General features: G+C 42.3%; 1 protein-coding gene across 3 annotated transcripts in view; it reads right to left on the bottom strand.

The window, feature by feature from the left end:
• Window positions 1–614: 614 nt before the first annotated feature.
• SPP2 (secreted phosphoprotein 2) overlaps window positions 615–21363 on the bottom strand; it is a 34336-nt gene continuing 13587 nt past the window's right edge. For 2 of the 3 annotated variants that reach the window (XM_047723124.1, XM_047723125.1), the window contains 4 exons: window positions 18243–18297; window positions 9930–9977; window positions 7163–7260; window positions 617–1550 (listed from right to left, as the gene is read on the bottom strand). In XM_047723124.1, coding sequence (XP_047579080.1) covers window positions 7190–7260; window positions 9930–9977; window positions 18243–18297 — 174 coding nt within the window. In that variant the 3' untranslated portion in view covers window positions 617–1550; window positions 7163–7189. Of the gene's footprint in view, window positions 1551–7162; window positions 7261–9929; window positions 9978–18242; window positions 18298–21363 lie in introns of all 3 variants that reach the window. The other variant, XM_047723126.1, reaches the window with a different exon arrangement.

Here is a 21363-nt window from a genome sequence, read left to right as displayed (position 1 = left end):
TTAGTCAGTTTATGTTATAAGACAGAATGACGAAAGATCTTATTTATAATAACAAAAAGAAAATACCAATAAATAATTTTTTTAAATGCCAAACACACCTTTCATGCAAAAAAAAAAATTAATATGCCATACACACCTCTTACACTCACACCCCCCCCAAAAAAAAACCCTCTTAGACTCTATTAAGGGTCACGTAAGAAGACTTCGGGAAATGGAAATGTATGGCTTATTCCCACAGAACAAAACTCAGAAGTTGAAAGATGTCAAGTTTTCAAAATAAGCTACAAATTTGGTGTAATTGATTTCAAATACCAACAGAATTTTTTTCATGACTTGACATGCTGATCTCAAAGTGGAAATAAAATTAGTATATGGGAATATCCAGGAAAGTTCTGAAAAATAGGCAAGATTGTGGAGCAAGACAGTTTCTAGTCTTAGCAGACATTGAGAAGCTATAGGAAGTGGGACAGTTTGCTACGGGAGCAGGAGTAAGCCGTCACTTCTTTTTTTTTTTTTTTAAGATTTTATTTATTTATTTGACAGACAGAGATCACAAGTAGGCAGAGAGGCAGGCAGAGAGAGAGAGGGAAACAGGATCCCTGCTGAGCAGGGAACCTGATGTGGGGCTTGATCCCAGGACCCTGAGACCATGACCTGAGCTGAAGGCAGAGGCTTAACCCACTGAGCCACCCAGACGCCCCAGCAGTCACTTCTAAATGAAGGTACAAATGACCAATAATGCCTTTACTGTATCACCCATCTGGGAAATAGTTCTCAGGGGCTTGTGACATCTTCCTGGAAAGACAGGGAGATCTGACAAGAGTTTCAGTCTCACTGGAAAGGGACTGCATTTGGGTTTGTGAGTTCTCACGTCCTGTAATCCTCTTGGGGCTACTGCAGAAGGGCCTGGATCCAGGAAGTCCTCTAGCTGCTGCAATTGACAAGTGGCCTGGGAACACAGACCTCTGTCCTTGGGTACTTTCCTGGCAATATCCACTTTGACAGAAAGCTAGTTCTTCTATATTGTTGCCCGGGACTGAGAAGTCTAGAGAAAAAGAATCCACAGGAACATTTTGATGGTAGGCAGGGGCCTGCCTTTCATCCCTAATTCACCAGATGATTTATTAATTTTTTAATTAAAATAAGTCACAAAAGGAAAGACATTCTTGACACCAAGTTGCCTGGACTGATTGTCTTTTTAAGAATAAGGAATTTACACACACACACACACACACACACACACACACAAAGGAATAAGGTATTTACAAGCATTGCCTATTGATCTAAAACACACATTTGACATAATTATGCTATGCATGGCTACTATGTGAGTTCTTAGCTCCTAAAATCCTTAGGTAATATTAATCTCCTCATGTAATTGCTTCTTATCTAAAAATTTGATAGTTATGCCTTTTTTTTTTTAAATCAGTCAATGGAAAAAGAGGAAGAGTAAATCATTTATTAGGGACTGGAACCCATCAAAAGAAAAATCACACAATTCATGAAGCATCTTTCTTCTCTGGCATTTCTATTCTTTCCAGTGTATTTTGCTGTGAAAAGAGAGAAGGAGGGGGGATTAGACTCTGCGGCATGCATTCCACATTCCCGCTATGGAGACGCAGGACCTAACACTCCTGGGTGTATTCAAAGGGAATCCAAGGTGGCCCTAGAGACTAGAGCAACTGTGCAAAGTGCCCAGTTCCTTGAACAAAGAGCAGAGGTAACAGACACTTGCTGGGGAAGGGGAGAAGTATTCTAGTTTGAGCATGTGGCAACATATCCAGATGGAGTAGTCTGGCATGCTGTTGGTTAAGGCAGAGTCTGGAAATGGAAGGTGGAAGGCTCCCCCTGACGGATGGGCATCAAAGTGCTGGGGGTGCCTGGGATCACCTGGGAAAGAGAAGACAGTGAGTAGAGGAAGAGCCCAGGCTGGAGTTCTGGGGACCACCTCCATTTGGGGAGCAGGAGGAAGAAGAGAGACCCATGCAGAACAGAGAGAAAGAAGACTTAGAACAGGAAAGAAACACCAGAGGCAGCCACAAAGTTCAGTGGGCAAAGGGAAGGCCAGCGGGCTGGAGGCACCAAGAGCTGGAGAGAGAGAGCAGGGCAGCCCCTGGAGAGAGGTCCTGGGATGCGGCAGGGCAGACAGCATTTCTTTCAAGCCAGGTAGAAAGAAGACCTGAGAGAGTAAAGAGGAAGTGGGAACGTAATGGGTGGGGGGACCTAAACCCTCATCATTTGCAAAAATTTGCCTACTTGCTAAAATTCCTTTGTAATCCCCAAATGGATATTCCTGGTGCTTTTGCGTTCATTCTAAGACATGCTTAGGGTGGTGAAAAGCTAGGATCCCAGCATCCATGTTGCCAGCCAAGGTCAAACAAGGTGATGTTCTGTCTCCTTATTTCAGCTCATACTGTAAACAAGTGTCCTTCTTGCATACCATTAAGGGCCATGCTTTGGGCATTTTCGTATTTCTTATTGGTGATTTTGCTGTTTCAAATGGCCCCCACGCATCGTGCCGGGGTGGTGTCCAGCCCTGTTTAGCACAGAAGGCTGCGGCATGCCTTATGGAGAATACGTGTATGTTCAAGGAGCGTGGTCCAGGCCTGAGTTATGGTGCCGTTGACCGTGAGTTCAATATGAATCAATAGCGATGTTAAATAAGGTGCCTTTCAATGGAAACACACATAAAACAAGGCTGTGTACTGACTGGTTGATGAAAGGTGACCAAAGGCTCACGGGAGCCTAACCCTTACTTCCCACTGGAACAATGGCTCAGTATTTGCTAATTCAGTGTTGGCAGCAACTTTACAGATCATAACTACCAAGATACTGAGAGTGGACTGTCCTCCCTCCTTTAGGTGTGCACAACGAAAGAGCATCAGAGTAGACTGTAAGTGGACACAGCCCCACATGGCCAGCTTTCCATCTCCCAGGCACCAGCTGGTCTTTCCTATCTCAGATGGGAGAAAGGGTCTGGCTCCTCCGGTGGGTGGGCAGCCATGGGAGGTCATGACAACAAGTTGTCACTCATGGGTCTGTTCCCCGAATATGGAAATCACTCAGCCAGCTCACTTAAGGGGCCACATTGTGGGGTCACCCCTCCCGGGTAGCTGATGATAGGTAGGTATGTATTAAGGCTTCCAGGCTTCTAATCTTTGCCTTCCAGTGGGAGGCTGCCTACCTAGCTTCACCCAACATGTGACAGATGTAAATAATCCTTGGGTTTCTAGGGTGCATGGGTGACTCAGTCCGTTAAGCATCTTGACTCCAGCTCAGGTCATGAACTTGGGGTCCTGAATTGAATACTGTGCCGGGCCCTGTGCTCAGTGGGGAGTCTGCTTGTCTCTCTTCCCCTGCCCCTCACTCCTCTCTCAAATAAAGTCTTTAAAAAAATAATACTAATCCTTGGACTTTTGCCCTCTCATGTTGTTTCCTATACATGGAGATATTGACATGAGGTTGAATGGCACAGGGCAGGGAAAGAGAGACAGACAGATATCAGTAACAATATCCCAATCTCGGAGGCATCTGGGTGGCTCAGTTCGTTAAGCATCTGCCCTCAGCTCAGGTCATGAGCCTGGGGTCCTGGGATAGAGCCTAGCGTGGGGCTCACTGCTCAGCTGGGAGTCTGCTTCTCTCTGCTCCTCACCCTGCTGGTGTGCTCTCTCTCCCTCTCTCTCTCTCACTAAGCAAATTTTAAAAGAACTCTTTAAAATCCCAATCTTAACATCACCTCTAAGAGCAAGAGCCTCTGATGTCCGCACTTCCTCATGTACAAAACAGAAAAGAATGACAAAGCTTCATATGAGTTGTTACAAGACTTATAAAAGGCAGTGCACGAGAAGGTCCACGCACAGACCCAGGCACTCTGGAACGTTCTGATCTTCCCTGGGGCAGGGACCAGACACGTTTGTTAAGCAAACTGACAAACTCATGAAACTGATCCTTCTCAGCATGCCACCGTCCACATCAGACCTTACTTGCAACGGCCTGCTTTGCAGCTCTGGGGCCAAGTTTCAGGGGTCCACACAAATCGTCATTGCAACATAAAGGAAAACGCCTCTCTCGCGCCACTGTGGTTTGGGTGCTTTCCGTGTGGTTTGTGGGCATCTGGCCACTGAGTAATTGAAAAGGGTGAACTATTCCAGCTATAAAGATCAAGCAAGGGCTATAGCTGAGAGATCCCTTACAGCATGAGAGTTGGGACCTGATTTTCATGGCCCCTATGTTAGAGGAGCAAATAAGAAAAAATTCCAAAGCTCATGTTGAAATCCTACCTTTCGCTATGGATTCCTATATGTGAAATGATTTTCTAGCAACCTGAAAGAAGCCTAGAACACTGTTTATTAAATTACAAAAACACTTAGCCCCTATAAAACCAGGCTTGGAGGGTTCCATGGTCTTTGAATCAAAGACTCTCTCTTTGGGGATCTCCCGACCAGAAAAATGACATCCACGACTTGAACACGGTCATCCTGCCTTGGGTCACACATGTGTTTTTTCCTTCCTTCTAGCCTGATTATTATGTTCTAGACATTATTCTTAGCTTTATGGTAGTAAACTAAAATAATTAATAAGAATGAGGGCCATGCGTCGCCAAGGAGGTCATGGTCTAGCAAGGCCAAAAACAAGTATGAAAATAATAATGAACCTTTGAAGGAAGGTAGCCAAGAGGTTAAGAGACTGGAGCATGATCTCACAGCTCCTGGTGGCAGAGCAGGCTTGGAGTCAGGTCCACAGACTCAGGTCCCTGTGCTGGCCTTCCCAGGCTCTTTTTGGGATTCTAGGAAATTCAGAGCACGGTGGAGAAATCTGAAGGTCACGGGAGCTCAGGGTCATAACTGGGGCAAGGGTGGCAATGTCGAATGGGTGCTGCCTTTAAAAACACATTTGATAAGCAATCAGTTTTGTTATAGAAATCAAATCAATAATATTCACACACATGGATTGCAAACATATTGCAACCCTTGTGTGTGAATATGCCCAATATAATCATTTATTAATAAATGAAACACAGCCAGTTCATGGGGAACTCTATTTTGCCCCCTGAGGATGCTCTATAAAGCAAAAGGAAATGATTTAAATTGGTAAAAAAAAAAAAAAAAAAAAAAAAGGAATACGATGAGTCCGTTTCTTCATAATGAGTAGATTCTAGATCTCCATATGAAGCTAGTGTTTATTTTTAGGAGGCACATAGATTAAATAGAAAACCTACCATTTGCAACTTTCATCCAATACAGCCTCACTGGTAAATTTTTCTTCTATTTTTGTAAAATGTCAGTTGACTTCTTTCAAATTCCAGTGGTTAAAAATTAATTATACTATGCTTAACTGATTTTTTTTTTTTAAATAACAGTCTCAGGCACCTAAAGTGAAGGATTCCGTCATCCCTTCAAAAATACTTGTCGAATGCTTGCTGTGTGCCAGGCTCTGGGCAGGGCGCTAGGAGACAGTAGCACATGACATGTCCTGAGCCCTGCGTGCACCCTGCACCCTGCACCCAGGACATCTGGGGCAGCCCGGTGGGACAGAGAAGAGATGAGCAACTGCAGGGCTCTGTGATGAGGACAGTTGGAAAGGGGTCAGAGTAGACCTCCCATGGGAAATGACACTGTGCTGAGGCCTGACCAGGGAGGAGGGATTAGCCAGGGAGCTGTCCCATGTGAAGGTCTCAACACGACAAGCTGTGAGATCTCAGTACTGCTGGAGCTTAGGGCCGAGGCAGAGTTGGAGAAGTGGACAGGGGCTGGATCACCAAGACCTTTGTGCGCCATGCTAAGGAGCTCAGACTTTATCCTGAAGGTATGCAGTGTTATGCAAACTAAAGTCTGTGAAGGCTCAAACTTTGTTATTAATGTGTGTGTGTGTGTGTGTGTGTGTGTGTGTGTGTGCGCGCGCGCGCGCGCGCGCAAAAATGAATGGGCACTGAATTGATGTCTATAATTGCATCTGAAGATTCTTTTCAAGTGTGCCCTTCCTGATGTCCCCTTACTACATGGAAACCTTTAGAAAGGCTTGGTTACATCTGCTCCAATCCCTAGTAACTGGAAATTTATATACTTGGTGATACTCAGTGTGGGTTTGGTAAACTCGGGCTCAGTGTTCAGCTCCCCACCACACTAGTGGAATAGGCTATTCTTCCTTTTGGCTTAGTGTCTGCATTTTGCATACCTCTGCTTTATCCCCAAGTGAAGCGAACACTAGGGGGTTAATGTGGAAAGAATCTGACTCTTCTGTTTCAGGATAAGCTTGAGGACAGCATGTAAGGTTAACAGCATGAGGTCAGGGCAAAAATGCAGGCACTGGTCAGTGGAGACAGTAATGACATGAGTGGCCAATGCCAGAGGGAATGTGTGGCCATGATTCATAAGACTGGACCCCTGAGGATGTCAGGAGAAGAGAAAGGGGAAAGAAGGGTCAAGGATGCTCTAAAATTCTGAGCTTGAGGAAATAAGGTGGATGGTGACAGCCTGAATTAAGGAAGGCAGTTGAAGAGGGCACCGGGTAGGTTCCAGGAGGATACAGGTGCCCATGCCAACTTCATCCAGGACAGAGCATGGTAGATGTGTGCTTGGACGTAATTACAGATCATTGATGAAGTCAGCAGGTGGAAGATATGACAAAGCAATCTATGGAAGGAGGAGAGGGTGGGCTAAGGAGATAACACAAGTGGTCACCAGTATTTAAATTATTGATCAAGGAAAGGAAGGCAGATCCAGTTTCTTGGATCTGAGGGCTGAAAGCCCAGGGTGCAGAAAGCAGACCGTGAATGGGAGGAGAGAAGGGTGGGGTCAGCAGCCAAGGACCACAACTGTGAGGAGAAGCTCAGCATATAAGCAGGAAAGAGGGCAGTCACTGGGACGGGGGAGCATCAAAGGAGTGACTGTTCTGTCCGTCTCTCTGTTTGCTCTTCAACTGGACACTTGATCATGTTAATGGTGACAAATACAAAAGCCACAGGAGAAAGCTCAAGGCTTGTGGGATGGGAGAGATGACTAAGGGACAGAGTCTGAGAGGAGACCAGGTGGTGGGAAGGTGAGTGAAGATGAGAGCTGAATGACAGAGTAAGACATTTGAGGGCATGAGGACAGCAGTGTTAAGGCAATCTCTCCAAGTAGCTTCTATTTTTAAATACACATTTTTAACGATGTCCCCTTACCTTGAAGCTATTACCCAAAGCCAGTGATTATTCTTGAAATCTGTGCCACTTGTTCCAGTACCCTCGATTCCCAGGAGGAAAGATCCCTCTCGGGCTCTCTGCAGATGGAAGAACATATAGGCTCTGTCATTCACACCAAGATCTGAGACAATGTGGACCCCACGACTATGAACAGTGGGAAGAGGTGTGACTAGCATAACCAGACCCACACTGCTGAGAGATGTCCAAGAACAGGACAGCTCTGTCTTCCTTCCTTGGCTCATCCTTCCTTTCCCCTGCGTGGTGTCACAGCTGAACCCATGCTTATTTCTCTCTGTGTGTGATCTGTCCCAGGCACTACTATAAGTCCTCCATGAGATCAGCTCAGTGCTTGTCACACACATTTGGTGGAATAAATTAAATTGTTGTCTTCACAGAAGTCTCTGAGATGACTGCATAGCTGCATCTGTGATGTTCCTAAGGCCCAAAAAGGTTTTTAAAATTCAGCTCTGGAATTATCTTCTGAGCCACATAAAAAGGATCAGTCACATTAACTTACAGTCATAAAATATTTTTGGCCCCAATTGACATTTTCCCAATGCAATAGCCAGCCTCCATGATGGCTTCCTGGTATTCACCCTTAGATATTTCTCTCTGACACTGGACCAAGGCTGGTCTGTGTGACTAATAAAATACACAAAAGAGATGACACACAAATTCCAAAATTAGGTCACAAAATCCCGTATCTTCTGTCTTGGATGTTCTGTGACTTTCTCCCTCTCTCTCTCTCTCTCTCTCTCTCTCTCTCATCATTGTCTCTGGGAGAAGCCAGCTGTCATGTTTTGAGGACATTCAGACAACCCTATGGGAAGGTCCACAGAGGGTGAAACTGAAACCCTCAGTCCAAGAACCCATGAAGAGCTGAGACTTGCCAACAAACACATGAATGATCTTGGAAGTGGATCTTTCAGACCCAGTCCAGCCTTCAAATGAGATCGCAGCCCCAGATAACATCTTATTTCAAGCTTGTTAGAGACTCTGCATCAGAACCACTCAACCAAGGTGCCTGGGGGTTCTTGACCTTCAAAAACTATAATATAACAAATATTTGTTGTTTTAAGCTGCTTAGTTTGGGGATAATTTGACACACAGCAATATGTAACTAATGCACTTAAGTTGGTTGTTAATCTGATTAATCACATTTATGTTGGCTATTTCCAAAATCAAATCCAAGGACAAATATTTTCCACCACTATAGCAATTCAAAAGACTAGGTCATAGATTCTGAAGGCAATGCCCCCAAAAAAGTGTTCAAAAATGTCCTCTGCGGGGGTGCCTGGGTGGCTCAGTGGGTTAAGGCCTCTGCCTTCAGCTCAGGTCATGATCCCAGGTCCTGGGATCGAGCCCCGCATCGGGCTCTCTGCTCAGCAGGGAGCCTGCTTCCTCCCCTCTCTCTCTCTGCCTGCCTCTCTGCCTACTTGTGATCTCTCTCTCTCTCTGTCAAATAAATAAAATCTTTAAAAAAAAAAAAATGTCCTCTGCAATGGTCACACTATTCAAATAACTGATGGTCTCCCAAAGCAAAAACTGGGAGGTTGTCTAAAACTTTTGTTTAAATTAAGTCTCAGGGGGTGCCTGGTGGCTCAGTCAGTTAAGTATTTGACTCTTGGTTTTGACTCAGGTCATGATCTCAGGGCAGTGAGATCCAGCCCCACATTGGGCTCCATGCTCAGCAGGGAGTCTGCTTAAGTTCCTCTCTCCACCCCTCCTCCTGCTCTTGGCCAATCTCTCTCTCTCTCTCAAATAAATAAATAAAATCTTTTAAAAAATAAATTAAAAAATAAAAAGGAAATAAATCAAGCCTCAGATTATAAGCCCTATCACTTGAAATAAATTCAGTTCGCCTAGTGAGGATCAAACATTGAGCTCAATGAAATATAGTATTTGTGTTATTCATTTTTTAATTTAATTTAATTTAATTTCTTTTCAGTGTTCCAGAATTCACTGTCTATTCATTTTAATGAAGAACTCCAAAATATGATGAAATTCACAACTTTTCTGGAAAACAGCATTGGTAAAATCAAAAGCTGGAAGAGTCTGACAGGTCTGTACCAAAGTCCTGTCTCTGCCACTCACTACCTGGATCCAAGTTCCACGTTGGCCATATCTACAGAAACTCACCTAGCCTCAGTTTGCTCATCTACAAAATGGGAAGGCACATAGTGTTGCCTCATAGGATGGTTGTGAAGAGAAAGCTGTGTCAAGCAATTAGCACAGAGCTAAGTGTCTTGCATGTAATATTAGCACCAAGAGCCATTGTTCATCTCTTCTACAGAAGCAGGTCATAAGATACCCGGTTCGCAGATCTATTCTGAAAATTAAATGAGAGGGAAACTGATCTGTAAAGGGGAGGAACTATATTACCATTAATGTTACCTGCTGGCCCCAAAATACCATACCAATGAGGGTAGAGGGCAAAGAGGGGTTCAAGAGAATTTAAGCTTTTTCAGAAAATGCCCCCAAAGTGAGACAGGAGGAAAGGTCAGTGCTGATATCCTGAGCCCAATTTGCTATTTTGTTTCCTGCTAACATTTAAGCAAGTCACGATGCCTCAAGTTTGCCTTTTTAGTGATTTGCAAACCAAGTTTATGCAGTACTGTTCTCTTCATTTTCATTTAAAATAGCTCATACTTGAGAGGTTAATCTACTATGAAATGGTTTCAGCAGAGCCTGGCTTGCTCCAAAAAGCATCTGTTGGTGTCATATGGAAGAAAGTAGGACCACTTACCAAGTGACCGTTCATAAAATTCACTTCTGGATCTGTCAGAAATGAGACCTGTAATACAGAACAGTCATAAGGTAAGGTCCCTCTCTCCACTTCCAGGATGTTCCATGATTTTATTATTGATGCCCCAAATACACCTCTTAAGCAAGGAAGCAGTGGAAGACCACCAAATAGTTTTGCTGCCATCAGCACTAGTGGGGAAAAACCTCAGGAAAGTAAAAATGGCTCCCAATCCCCATCCCACTTCAAATGAGAGGCCACACAAAAAGGAGAGAAAGGAAGGCCCTCCCTGCTCCCAAACAAGCCACTTAAAGGGATGACCAGCTTTCATCACATGGCAGGAGGATAACAGAATTAGACCTCAATTAACTAGGTGGGCTTTAGTGTAGACCGTCCAGCCACACATTATTGCACACCTGGGCCCTGTAAGTTGGGCTGTGCACCCAGGATGAAATAGCATGTTTGAGTTAGGGGACCCTCTCAAGGTGTAACCCAACATCTGCCTTGTTTATTTGACACATGGGGCCATCAGATTGAATCATGTACAGAAAATCTCTGTATAAATATACAGGGATACCTAAATGGTAAGTTGTGTCTTTATTGCCTAATTGTAAGAAAGGAACAAAAACAATCCAGTCAAGAAATGAGCAGAAGACATGAAAAAACACTTTTCCATAGAAGACATACAAATGGCCAACAGACACATGAAAAATGTTCCACGTCTCTTGTCATCAGGGATATACAAATCAAAACCACAATAAGATAGCACCTCACATCAGTCAGAATGGCTAAAATTAACAAGACAGGATACAATAAATATTGGCAAGGATGTGGAGAAAGGGGAACTCATATATACTGTTGGTGGGAATGCAAGCTGGTATAGCCACTCTGGAAAACAGTATGAAGGTTCCTCAAGAAGTTAAAAATAGAAATCCCTATGACCCAGCAATTGCACTACTGGGTATTTTCACCAAAGATACAGATGTAGTGAAAAGAAGGAGCACATGAACCCTAATGTTCATAGCAGCAATGTCCACAATAGCCAAACTGAGGAAGGAGCCAAGATGTCCTTCAGCAGATGAGTGGATAAAGAAGATGCGATTCATATATACAATGGAATATTACTCAACCTTCAGAAAGGATGAATACCTACCATTTGCATCGACATGGATGGAACTGGAGGGGATTATGCTGAGTGAAGTAAGTCAAGCAGAGAGAGATAATTATCATATGGTTTCACTCATATGTGGAACATAGAAATAATGCAGGTCATAGGGGAAGGGAGGGAAAACTAAATGGGAAGAAAAACCAGAGAGGGAGATAAACCATGAAAGACTTGTGACTCTGGGAAACAAACTAGGGCTGTGGAAGGGCAGGTGGGTGGAGGGATGGGGTAACGGGGTGATGGGCATTAAAGAGGGCATTAATGTGATGAGCACTGGGCGTTATATGCAACTAATGAATCATTGAACACTACATCAAAAAGAAATGATGTACTATACATTGGCTAACTGAAATTTTAAAAAAAAGAAAGTTAAAAAATAGGAACAAAAATAAAAGAGAATGTTCATTTTCTGCAATTAGTATAACTGTTCAAAGGTTATGTATCAATGTTTCCAGTTTTCTTTTACGATTTCTTTTTTTTTTCTTTTTTTCTTTCTTTTTTTTTTTTTTTTTTTTTTTTTTTTTGGTCAGAGAGAGAGACAGGAGCAAGCACAAGCAGGGGAAATGGCAGGCAGTGGGAGAAGGAGTCTCCACGCTGAGCAGGGACACCCCCCACTCACCCCGATGTGGGACTCGGTCCCAGAATCCTGGGATCATGACCTGAGCCGAAGGCAGACACTTAACCGGCTGAGCCTCCCAAGTGTCCTTCAATGTTTCCAGTTTTAAATGACTCACTAACAGAGTTTCAATATGAAGTTGTTTCAAGAAAAAAATCATTAAAAAGAACAGATCTGGGGGAGGAGTCAAGATGGCGGAGAAGTAGCAGGCTGAGACTACTTCAGGTAGCAGGAGATCAGCTAAATAGCTTATCTAAAGATTGCAAACACCTACAAATCCAACAGGAGATTGAAGAGAAGAAGAACAGCAATTCTAGAAACAGAAAATCAACCACTATCTGAAAGGTAGGACTGGCAGAGAAGTGAATCCAAAGCGACGGGAAGATAGACCGCGGGGGGAGGGGACGGCTCCCGGCAAGCGGCGGAGCAACGGAGCACAAAATCGGGACTTTTAAAAGTCTGTTCCGCTGAGGGACATCGCTCCAGAGGTTTAATCGGGGCGAAGCCCAGGCAGGGTCAGCGCGGCCTCATGTTCCACAGGGTCACAGAAGGATCGGGGGTGTCTGAGTGTCGCAGAGCTTACCAGTATTAGAACAGGGAAGCCGGCTACAGAGACAGAGCCAAGGAGTGACTCTCAGCTTGGGGTTACCTTGAACCGGTCGCAGGCTCGTTCAGCTCGGAGCGCGGCCAGAGGCCAGGGTGACGGGAGTCATTGGGCGCTGTTATCTGAGGGCGCACTGAGGAGTGGGGCCCTGGGCTCTCGGCTCCTCCGGGCCGGACACCGGGAGGCCACCATCTTCATTCCCGTCTTCCAGAACTCTACAGAAAGCGCTCAGGGAACAAAAGCTCCCTAAAGCAAACCCAGCAAACCCAAGCGGATTACTCAGCCCAGCCCCGGGTAAGGGCGGTGCAACTCCACCTGGGGCAAAGATGCTTGAGAATCACTACAACAAGCCCGTCCCCCAGAAGATCAACGAGAAACCCAGCCAGGACCGAGTTCACCTACCAAGGAGTGCAGTTTCAATACCAAGGAGAGCGGCGGAATTCCAGAGAAGAAAGCAAAGCATGGAACTCATGGTTTTCTCCCCATGATTCTTTAGCCTTGCAGTTAATTTAATTTTTTTTCTTTTTCAATTTTTTTTCTCTTCTTCTGCTAAATTTTTTTAACTTTTACCGTTTTCTTTTTTAACGTTTTTTAAATAGTTTATCTAATATATATATATTTTTTTCCTTTTTATATATTTTGTCAGCTTTCTTTTTTTAATAGTTTCTTTTTTTTTTCTTTCTAAACCCCTTTTTATCCCCTTTCTCCCCCCTCACGATTTGGGATCTCTTCTGATTTGGCTAAAGCATATTTTCCTGGGGTTGTTGCCACCCTTTTAGTATTTTACTTGCTCCTTCATATACTCTTATCTGGACAAAATGACAAGGTGGAAAAATTCACAACAAAAAAAGAACAAGAAGCAGTACCAAAGGCTAGGGACCTAATCAATACAGACATTGGTAATATGTCAGATATAGAGTTCAGAATGATGATTCTCAAGGTTCTAGCCGGGCTTGAAAGAGGCATGGAAGATATTAAAGCAACCCTCTCGGGAGATATAAAAGCCCTTTCTGGAGAAATAAAAGAACTAAAATCTAACCAAGTTGAAATCAAAAAAGCTATTAATGAGTTGCAATCAAAAATGGAGGCTCTCACTGCTAGGATAAATGAGGCAGAAGAAAGAATTAGCGATATAGAAGACCAAATGACAGAGAATAAAGAAGCTGAGCAAAAGAGGGACAAACAGCTACTGGACCACGAGGGGAGAATTCGAGAGATAAGTGACACCATAAGACGAAACAACATTAGAATAATTGGGATTCCAGAAGAAGAGGAAACAGAGAGGGGAACAGAAGGTATGTTGGAGAGAATTATTGGAGAGAATTTCCCCAATATGGCAAAGGGAACAAGCATCAAAATCCAGGAGGTTCAGAGAACCCCCCTCAAAATCAATAAGAATAGGTCCACACCCCGTCACCTGATAGTAAAATTTACAAGTCTTAGTGACAAAGAAAAGATCCTGAAAGCAGCCCGGGAAAAGAAGTCTGTAACATACAATGGTAAAAATATTAGATTGGCAGCAGACTTATCCACAGAGACCTGGCAGGCCAGAAAGAGCTGGCATGATATATTCAGAGTACTAAATGAGAAAAACATGCAGCCAAGAATACTATATCCAGCTAGGCTATCATTGAAAATAGAAGGAGAGATTAAAAGCTTCCAGGACAAACAAAAACTGAAAGAATTTGCAAATACCAAGCCAGCTCTACAGGAAATATTGAAAGGGGTCCTCTAAGCAAAGAGAGACCCTAAAAGTAGTAGATCAGAAAGAAACAGAGACAATATACAATAACAGTCACCTTACAGGCAGTACAATGGCACTAAATTCATATCTCTCAATACTTACCCTGAATGTTAATGGGCTAAATGCCCCAATCAAAAGACACAGGGTATCAGAATGGATCAAAAAACAAAACCCATCTATATGTTGCCTACAAGAAACTCATCTTAAACCTGAAGACACCTCCAGGTTTAAAGTGAGGGGGTGGAAAAGAATTTACCATGCTAATGGACATCAGAAGAAAGCAGGAGTGGCAATCCTTATATCAGATCAATTAGATTTTAAGCCAAAGACTATAATAAGAGATGAGGAAGGACACTATATCATACTCAAAGGAACTGTCCAACAAGAAGATCTAACAATTTTAAATATCTATGCCCCTAACGTGGGAGCAGCCAACTATATAAACCAATTAATAACAAAATCAAAGAAACACATCGACAAGAATACAATCATAGTAGGGGATTTTAACACTCCCCTCACTGAAATGGACAGATCATCCAAGCAAAAGATCAACAAGGAAATCAAGGCCTTAAATGACACACTGGACCAGATGGACATCACAGATATATTCAGAACATTTCATCCCAAAGCAACAGAATACACATTCTTCTCTAGTGCACATGGAACATTCTCCAGAATAGATCACATTCTTGGTCCTAAATCAAGTCTCAACCGGTATCAAAAGATTGGGATCATTCCCTGCATATTTTCAGACCACAATGCTCTAAAGCTAGAACTCAATCACAAGAGGAAATTTGGAAAGAACCCAAATACATGGAGACTAAACAGCATCCTTCTAAAGAATGAATGGGTCAACCAGGAAATTAAAGAAGAATTGAAAAAATTTATGGAAACAAATGATAATGAAAACACAACGGTTCAGAATCTGTGGGACACAACAAACGCAGTCCTGAGAGGAAAATATATAGCGTTACAAGCCTTTCTCAAGTAACAAGAAAGGTCTCAGGTACACAACCTAACCCTACACCTAAAGGAGCTGGAGAAAGAACAAGAAAGAAACCCTAAACCCAGCAGGAGAAGAGAAATCTTAAAGATCAGAGCAGAAATCAATGAAATAGAAACCAAAAAAACAATAGAACAAATCAACGAAACTAGGAGCTGGTTCTTTGAAAGAATTAATAAGATTGATAAACCCCTGGCCAGACTTATCAAAAAGAAAAGAGAAAGGACCCAAATAAATAAAATCATGAATGAAAGAGGAGAGATCACAACGAACACCAAAGAAATACAGACAATTATAAGAACATACTATGAGCAACTCTACGCCAACAAATTGGACAATCTGGAAGAAATGGATGCATTCCTAGAGACATATAAACTACCACAACTGAACCAGGAAGAAATGGAAAGCCTGAACAGACCCATAACCAGTAAGGAGATTGAAACAGTCATCAAAAATCTCCAAACAAACAAAAGCCCAGGGCCAGACGGCTTCCCGGGGGAATTCTACCAAACATTTAAAGAAGAACTAATTCCTATTCTCCTGAAACACCTCCAAAAAATAGAAACAGAAGGAAAACTTCCAAACTCATTTTATGAGGCCAGCATCACCTTGATCCCAAAACCAGACAAGGATCCCAACAAAAAAGAGAACTACAGACCAATATCCTTGATGAACACAGATGCAAAAATTCTCACCAAAATACTAGCCAATAGGATTCAACACTACATTAAAAGGATTATTCACCACGACCAAGTGGGATTTATTCCAGGGCTGCAAGGTTGGTTCAACATCCGCAAATCAATCAATGTGATACAACACATTAATAAAAGAAAGAACAAGAACCATATGATACTCTCCATAGATGCTGAAAAAGCATTTGACAAAGTACAGCATCCCTTCCTGATCAAAACTCTTCAAAGTGTAGGGATAGACGGCACATACCTCAATATTATCAAAGCCATCTAGGAAAAACCCACCGCAAATATCATTCTCAATGGAGAAAAACTGAAAGCTTTTCCGCTAAGGTCAGGAACACGGCAGGGATGTCCGTTATCACCACTGCTATTCAACATAGTACTAGAAGTCCTAGCCTCAGCAATCAGACAACAAAAGGAAATTAAAGGCATCCAAATCGGCAAAGAAGAAGTCAAACTATCACTCTTCGCAGATGATATGATACTATATGTGGAAAACCCAAAAGACTCCACTTCAAAACTGCTAGAACTTGTCCAGGAATTCAGTAAAGTGTCAGGATATAAAATCAATGCACAGAAATCAGTTGCACTTCTCTACACCAACAACAAGACAGAAGAAAGAGAAATTAAGGAGTCCATCCCATTTACAATTGCACCCAAAACTATAAGGTACCTAGGAATAAACCTAACCAAAGAGACTAAGAATCTATACACAGAAAACTATAAAGTACTCATGAAAGAAATTGAGGAAGACACAAAGAAATGGAAAAATGTTCCATGCTCCTGCATTGGAAGAATAAATATTGTGAAAATGTCTATGCTACCTAAAGCAATCTACACATTTAATGCAATTCCTATCAAAGTACCATCCATTTTTTTCAAAGAAATGGAACAAATAATCCTAAAATTTATATGGAACCAGAAAAGACCTCGAATAGCCAAAGCAATATTGAAAAAGAAAGCCAAAGTTGGTGGCATCACAATTCCGGACTTCAAGCTCTATTACAAAGCTGTCATCATCAAGACAGCATGGTACTGGCACAAAAACAGACACATAGATCAATGGAACAGAATAGAGAGCCCAGAAATGGACCCTCAACTTTATGGTCAACTCATCTTCGACAAAGCAGGAAAGAATGTCCAATGGAAAAAAGACAGCCTCTTCAATAAATGGTGTTGGGAAAATTGGACAGCCACATGCAGAAAAATGAAATTGGATCATTTCCTTACACCACACACGAAAATAGACTCAAAATGGATGAAGGATCTCAACGTGAGAAAGGAATCCATCAAAATCCTCGAGGAGAACACAGGCAGCAACCTCTTCGACGTCAGCCGCAGCAACATCTTCCTAGGAACATCACCAAAGGCAAGGGAAGCAAGGGCAAAAATGAACTATTGGGATTTTATCAAGATCAAAAGCTTTTGCACAGCAAAGGAAACAGTGAACAAAACCAAAAGACAACTGACAGAATGGGAGAAGATATTTGCAAATGACATATCAGATAAAGGGCTAGTGTCCAAAATCTATAAAGAACTTAGGAAACTCAACACCCCAAGAACAAATAATCCAATCAAGAAATGGGCAGAGGACATGAACAGACATTTCTGCAAAGAATACATCCAGATGGCCAACAGACACATGAAAAAGTGCTCCATATCACTCGGCATCAGGGAAATACAAATCAAAACCACCATGAGATATCACCTCACACCAGTCAGAATGGCTACAATTAACAAGTCAGGAAATGACAGATGCTGGCGAGGATGCGGAGAAAGGGGAACCCTCCTACACTGTTGGTGGGAGTGCAAGCTGGTGCAACCACTCTGGAAAACAGCATGGAGGTTCCTCAAAATGTTGAAAATAGAACTACCCTATGACCCAGCAATTGCACTGCTGGGTATTTACCCTAAAGATACAAACGTAGTGATCCGAAGGGGCACGTGCACCCGAATGTTTATAGCAGCAATGTCTACAATAGCCAAACTATGGAAAGAACCTAGATGTCCATCAACAGACGAATGGATAAAGAAGAGGTGGTATATATACACAATGGAATACTATGCAGCCATCAAAAGAAATGAAATCTTGCCATTTGCAACGACGTGGATGGAACTAGAGGGTATCATGCTTAGCGAAATAAGTCAATTGGAGAAAGACAACTCTCATATGATCTCCCTGATATGAGGGAGAGGAGATGCAACATGGGGGGTTAAGGGGGTAGGAGAAGAATAAATGTAACAAGATGGGATTGGGAGGGAGACAAACCATAAGTGACTCTTAATCTCACAAAACAAACTGAGGGTTGATGGGGGGAGGGGGGTTGGGAGAGGGGGGGTGGAGTTATGGATATTGGGGAGGGTATGTGCTATGGTGAGTGCTGTGAAGTGTGTAAACCTGGCGATTCGCAGACCTGTACCCCTGGGGATAAAAATATATGTTTATAAAAAATAAAATTAAAAAAAAAAAAGAACAGATCTTAACTTACCAAGTAAGTAGTTGTTCCTCCATTTAGAGGATCCCAGTATGTCCCCCAAAAACTTCTAAGTCAATGTAGGCATTGGGATATATCAACACATGAAAGAAAAGAAGGAGACACTGTAAAAAATGCAAATATTATCTGGAGAACTCTAATGCATTACATAATTAATTATTAATGAAATAAGGCAACATATTTTATTAAATAACTCTATGTGGTGTAAAACATGTGTGTCTAAGGAAGCACATGGGAAGAGAAACTTAAGTGAAGTTTAAATTTTCCAAAAAGTTTTTCACTGGAATCAGAATGTGTTTCCAAAAATTGGGGACCAGCAAGATGGAAACTTTTTTTTTTTTTTTAAGATTTTCATTTGTTTTTTTGACAGAGAGAGTGACAGCAACAGAGGGAACACAAGCAGGGGGAGTGGGAGAGGGAGAGGGAGAAGCAGGCTCCCTGCTGAGCAGGGAACATGATGCAGGGCTTGATCCCAGGACTCTGGGTTCATGACCTGAGCCGAATTCAGAAGCATAACGACTAAGCCATGCAGGTGCCCTAAGATGGAACATTTTATGTGGACTTGCAAAGAGACTACATTTAGGTCAGATGTGGAGGTTTCCTGTCTATGAAGTTCCCATGTGTTCAGATTGGAAAAGGCTTACACAAGTCATCTTCAGGAAGCCACTGAAAGCCCACATAACAACATGAGTCCACACAAAAACTCGCACATGAATACTCATTGCATCATTATTTATAATAGCCAAAAAGTGGAAGTAACCCAAATGTTGATCAATGGTAAATGGCTGGATCAAACGCAGTATATCCGTACAAACCATCTTATTCAACACTAAAAAGGAACAAAGTTCTGATACACCCTACAACAGGTAATATGAGCATGATACTTAGTGAGATAAGCCAGTCACAAAAGGATACATAATTCCATTTATATCGAAATGTCCAGAACAGGCAAATCTGTAGACCCAGACCACTGTAGATGAGTGGTTGCTGGGAGCTGGGGGAATGGGGAACACAGAATGGGGGCACATGCGGACAAGGTTTCTTTTCGAGGTGATTTAGATACTGATGCAGGTTGTACCACCTTATGAATATACTAAAAACCCCTGAACTGGACACATTGTAAGGGTGAGTTGTATACTATGTAGATTGTAACTCAATAAAAGTGTAATTTTTAAAAGTTTGGGGTTGGGGGGGAAGACACATAACCAAAGCCAGGCCAAAGAAGTCATGTCAAGAGGCATCTCCGGTGGACCTAGAGAGAAAAGTTCCCTTTTCCTCCTAAGTTTAGGCGATCTGAATCTGGAGCACATTGTGACCCTGCTTCCTGATACAAGGGAAAAGTTCATCTTCAGTAAAAGAGGGAGAAGAGAAAGGAGCGGGGTGGGTTAGGGCAGATGGGGAGTGGTGGAGAAGGGGAAGGGACGGGGAGAAATAAAAGTAGCACAGGTGGTGTTGAATGCTCCTAAATTAACTACCCATGAGGCCAACTCTTTCGGGTCCTTTCTGGGCATGTGATCCAGGGACTTAGCCCACTGGGGCTTAGGCAATTTGTAGTTTAAGTTCTATCATTGGAAATGGAACACAGTAAGTACATCAAATGCCTGTCCCCTCCCCTTCCCTGAGCTCAGAATTCCATATTCGTTCTTTTCCTCGGTTTCTCCCTTTGGACTGTTTCTAGGTCTCTCAGCTGAAGGCTTAGCCAAATCTCATCCCATGTACTCCAAACCAGAGTTTCTCAAGTGTCAAGTTCACTCATCAACCTAAAGGTATTAGCATCGCACTCTAGATGGGGACGAAACCAAGAAGTGTTTGGCTGCGGGCTCCTGTCCCGTCCAGAGCTCTTTATCCTCTCTCTTTTTCACTTTCAAAATTAACACAAATAATGGAATCTTGCTGCAACATAAATATGTATTTGGTGAAGGAGAGAAGCATATTAGCAAACTTAGAAATTTATTTCCTCAAATTTCCTTACAACTTTTATCCTTTTAAAAATCCTGTAAGGGGAAAATCCAAGCTTTGTACATTTAGTAATTTCTCACATTGTATCCTTACAAGAGATTTTCCATTTGATCGAAGTCCTTATTCCTCATATTTTGGATTTTCAGTCTTTTTCTCCATGAATTATACCTTTGTTCACATTATGTTCCTTTCCCTGGAAATTTTTCTAGAACCTACATATGTTTTTGAAATGATCTTCATTTTCATTACTCCAGGTTTTTTTATTTCGGTTTTATTTCTTCTATTTCCTACTTCCAACAATGATTTACTTCTTTGATGACTAAATTCATTCTAGTCTATTCTCTTTTATGTTTATAAGATCACTGCTTATTTCAATGAAAATGGTTAACAGCTGTTTTCTTTTCTTTTTTTTTTTTTTTTCTGTTTCATATAAGAAATCTATTTCAGAGTTTCCAGGAATTACTTGAAATCTCCATCTGCTTTCTTCTTCTTCCTTTGAATTACAGCATTCTTTAATTTAAGGAATTCTTTTTTTTTTAATTTGCTCACAGTTCTTTACAATTTCCTAATCTTTGAGGAACATCCACCTGAGAGTTTATTTTAAAATATTGTGTGTTTCAAGGGCCAATTTAACTTATGTCAGAGTCTTCTTACAAAACTTGGATTGGGAGAAAAGTGTATAGTCCTCACTATGCAATGAGAAAGTTGCAACAGATTTGTGAGCTGTGCGATCAGAATCAACTTCCCAAATCAGAGATGGAAGAGGGGTTAAATGGGGCGGGGCAGGGTGGTAGTTACTGAATTCAATTCAATGTGTTAAATGTCATAGAATGAACTAAAATCCATTTTTCAACACCCACTATTAACTCCTGGCATCCACTAGCATTCCCTCTCACCTGTCCTGCTAGCCTCCTAGAGCTCTTAGCCAATAGGCCCATTGCCATTAGGATGAAGCCAAAGATCCTAGACGTGACCCCTAAGGTCCATCCTGACCTCCTCTCCAGATCAACCATTACGCCTTTGTCCTGTATTTTGTTCATTACAGTCATAATGATTTCTGTCCATTCCAACCCAACCAGCTTCTCATGCCTCAGGGAATTCCTTCATGATCCCCTTGTGCTTAGAATTGCTTTTCCTTGCTCTACTCCATAACTGT

Source organism: Lutra lutra, chromosome 3 (genome assembly GCF_902655055.1).
Source record: "Lutra lutra chromosome 3, mLutLut1.2, whole genome shotgun sequence".
NCBI classification, from domain to species: Eukaryota; Metazoa; Chordata; class Mammalia; order Carnivora; family Mustelidae; genus Lutra; species Lutra lutra.
Note: the sequence above shows the minus strand (reverse complement) of the source record. Positions and strands in the feature narration are given on the sequence as shown.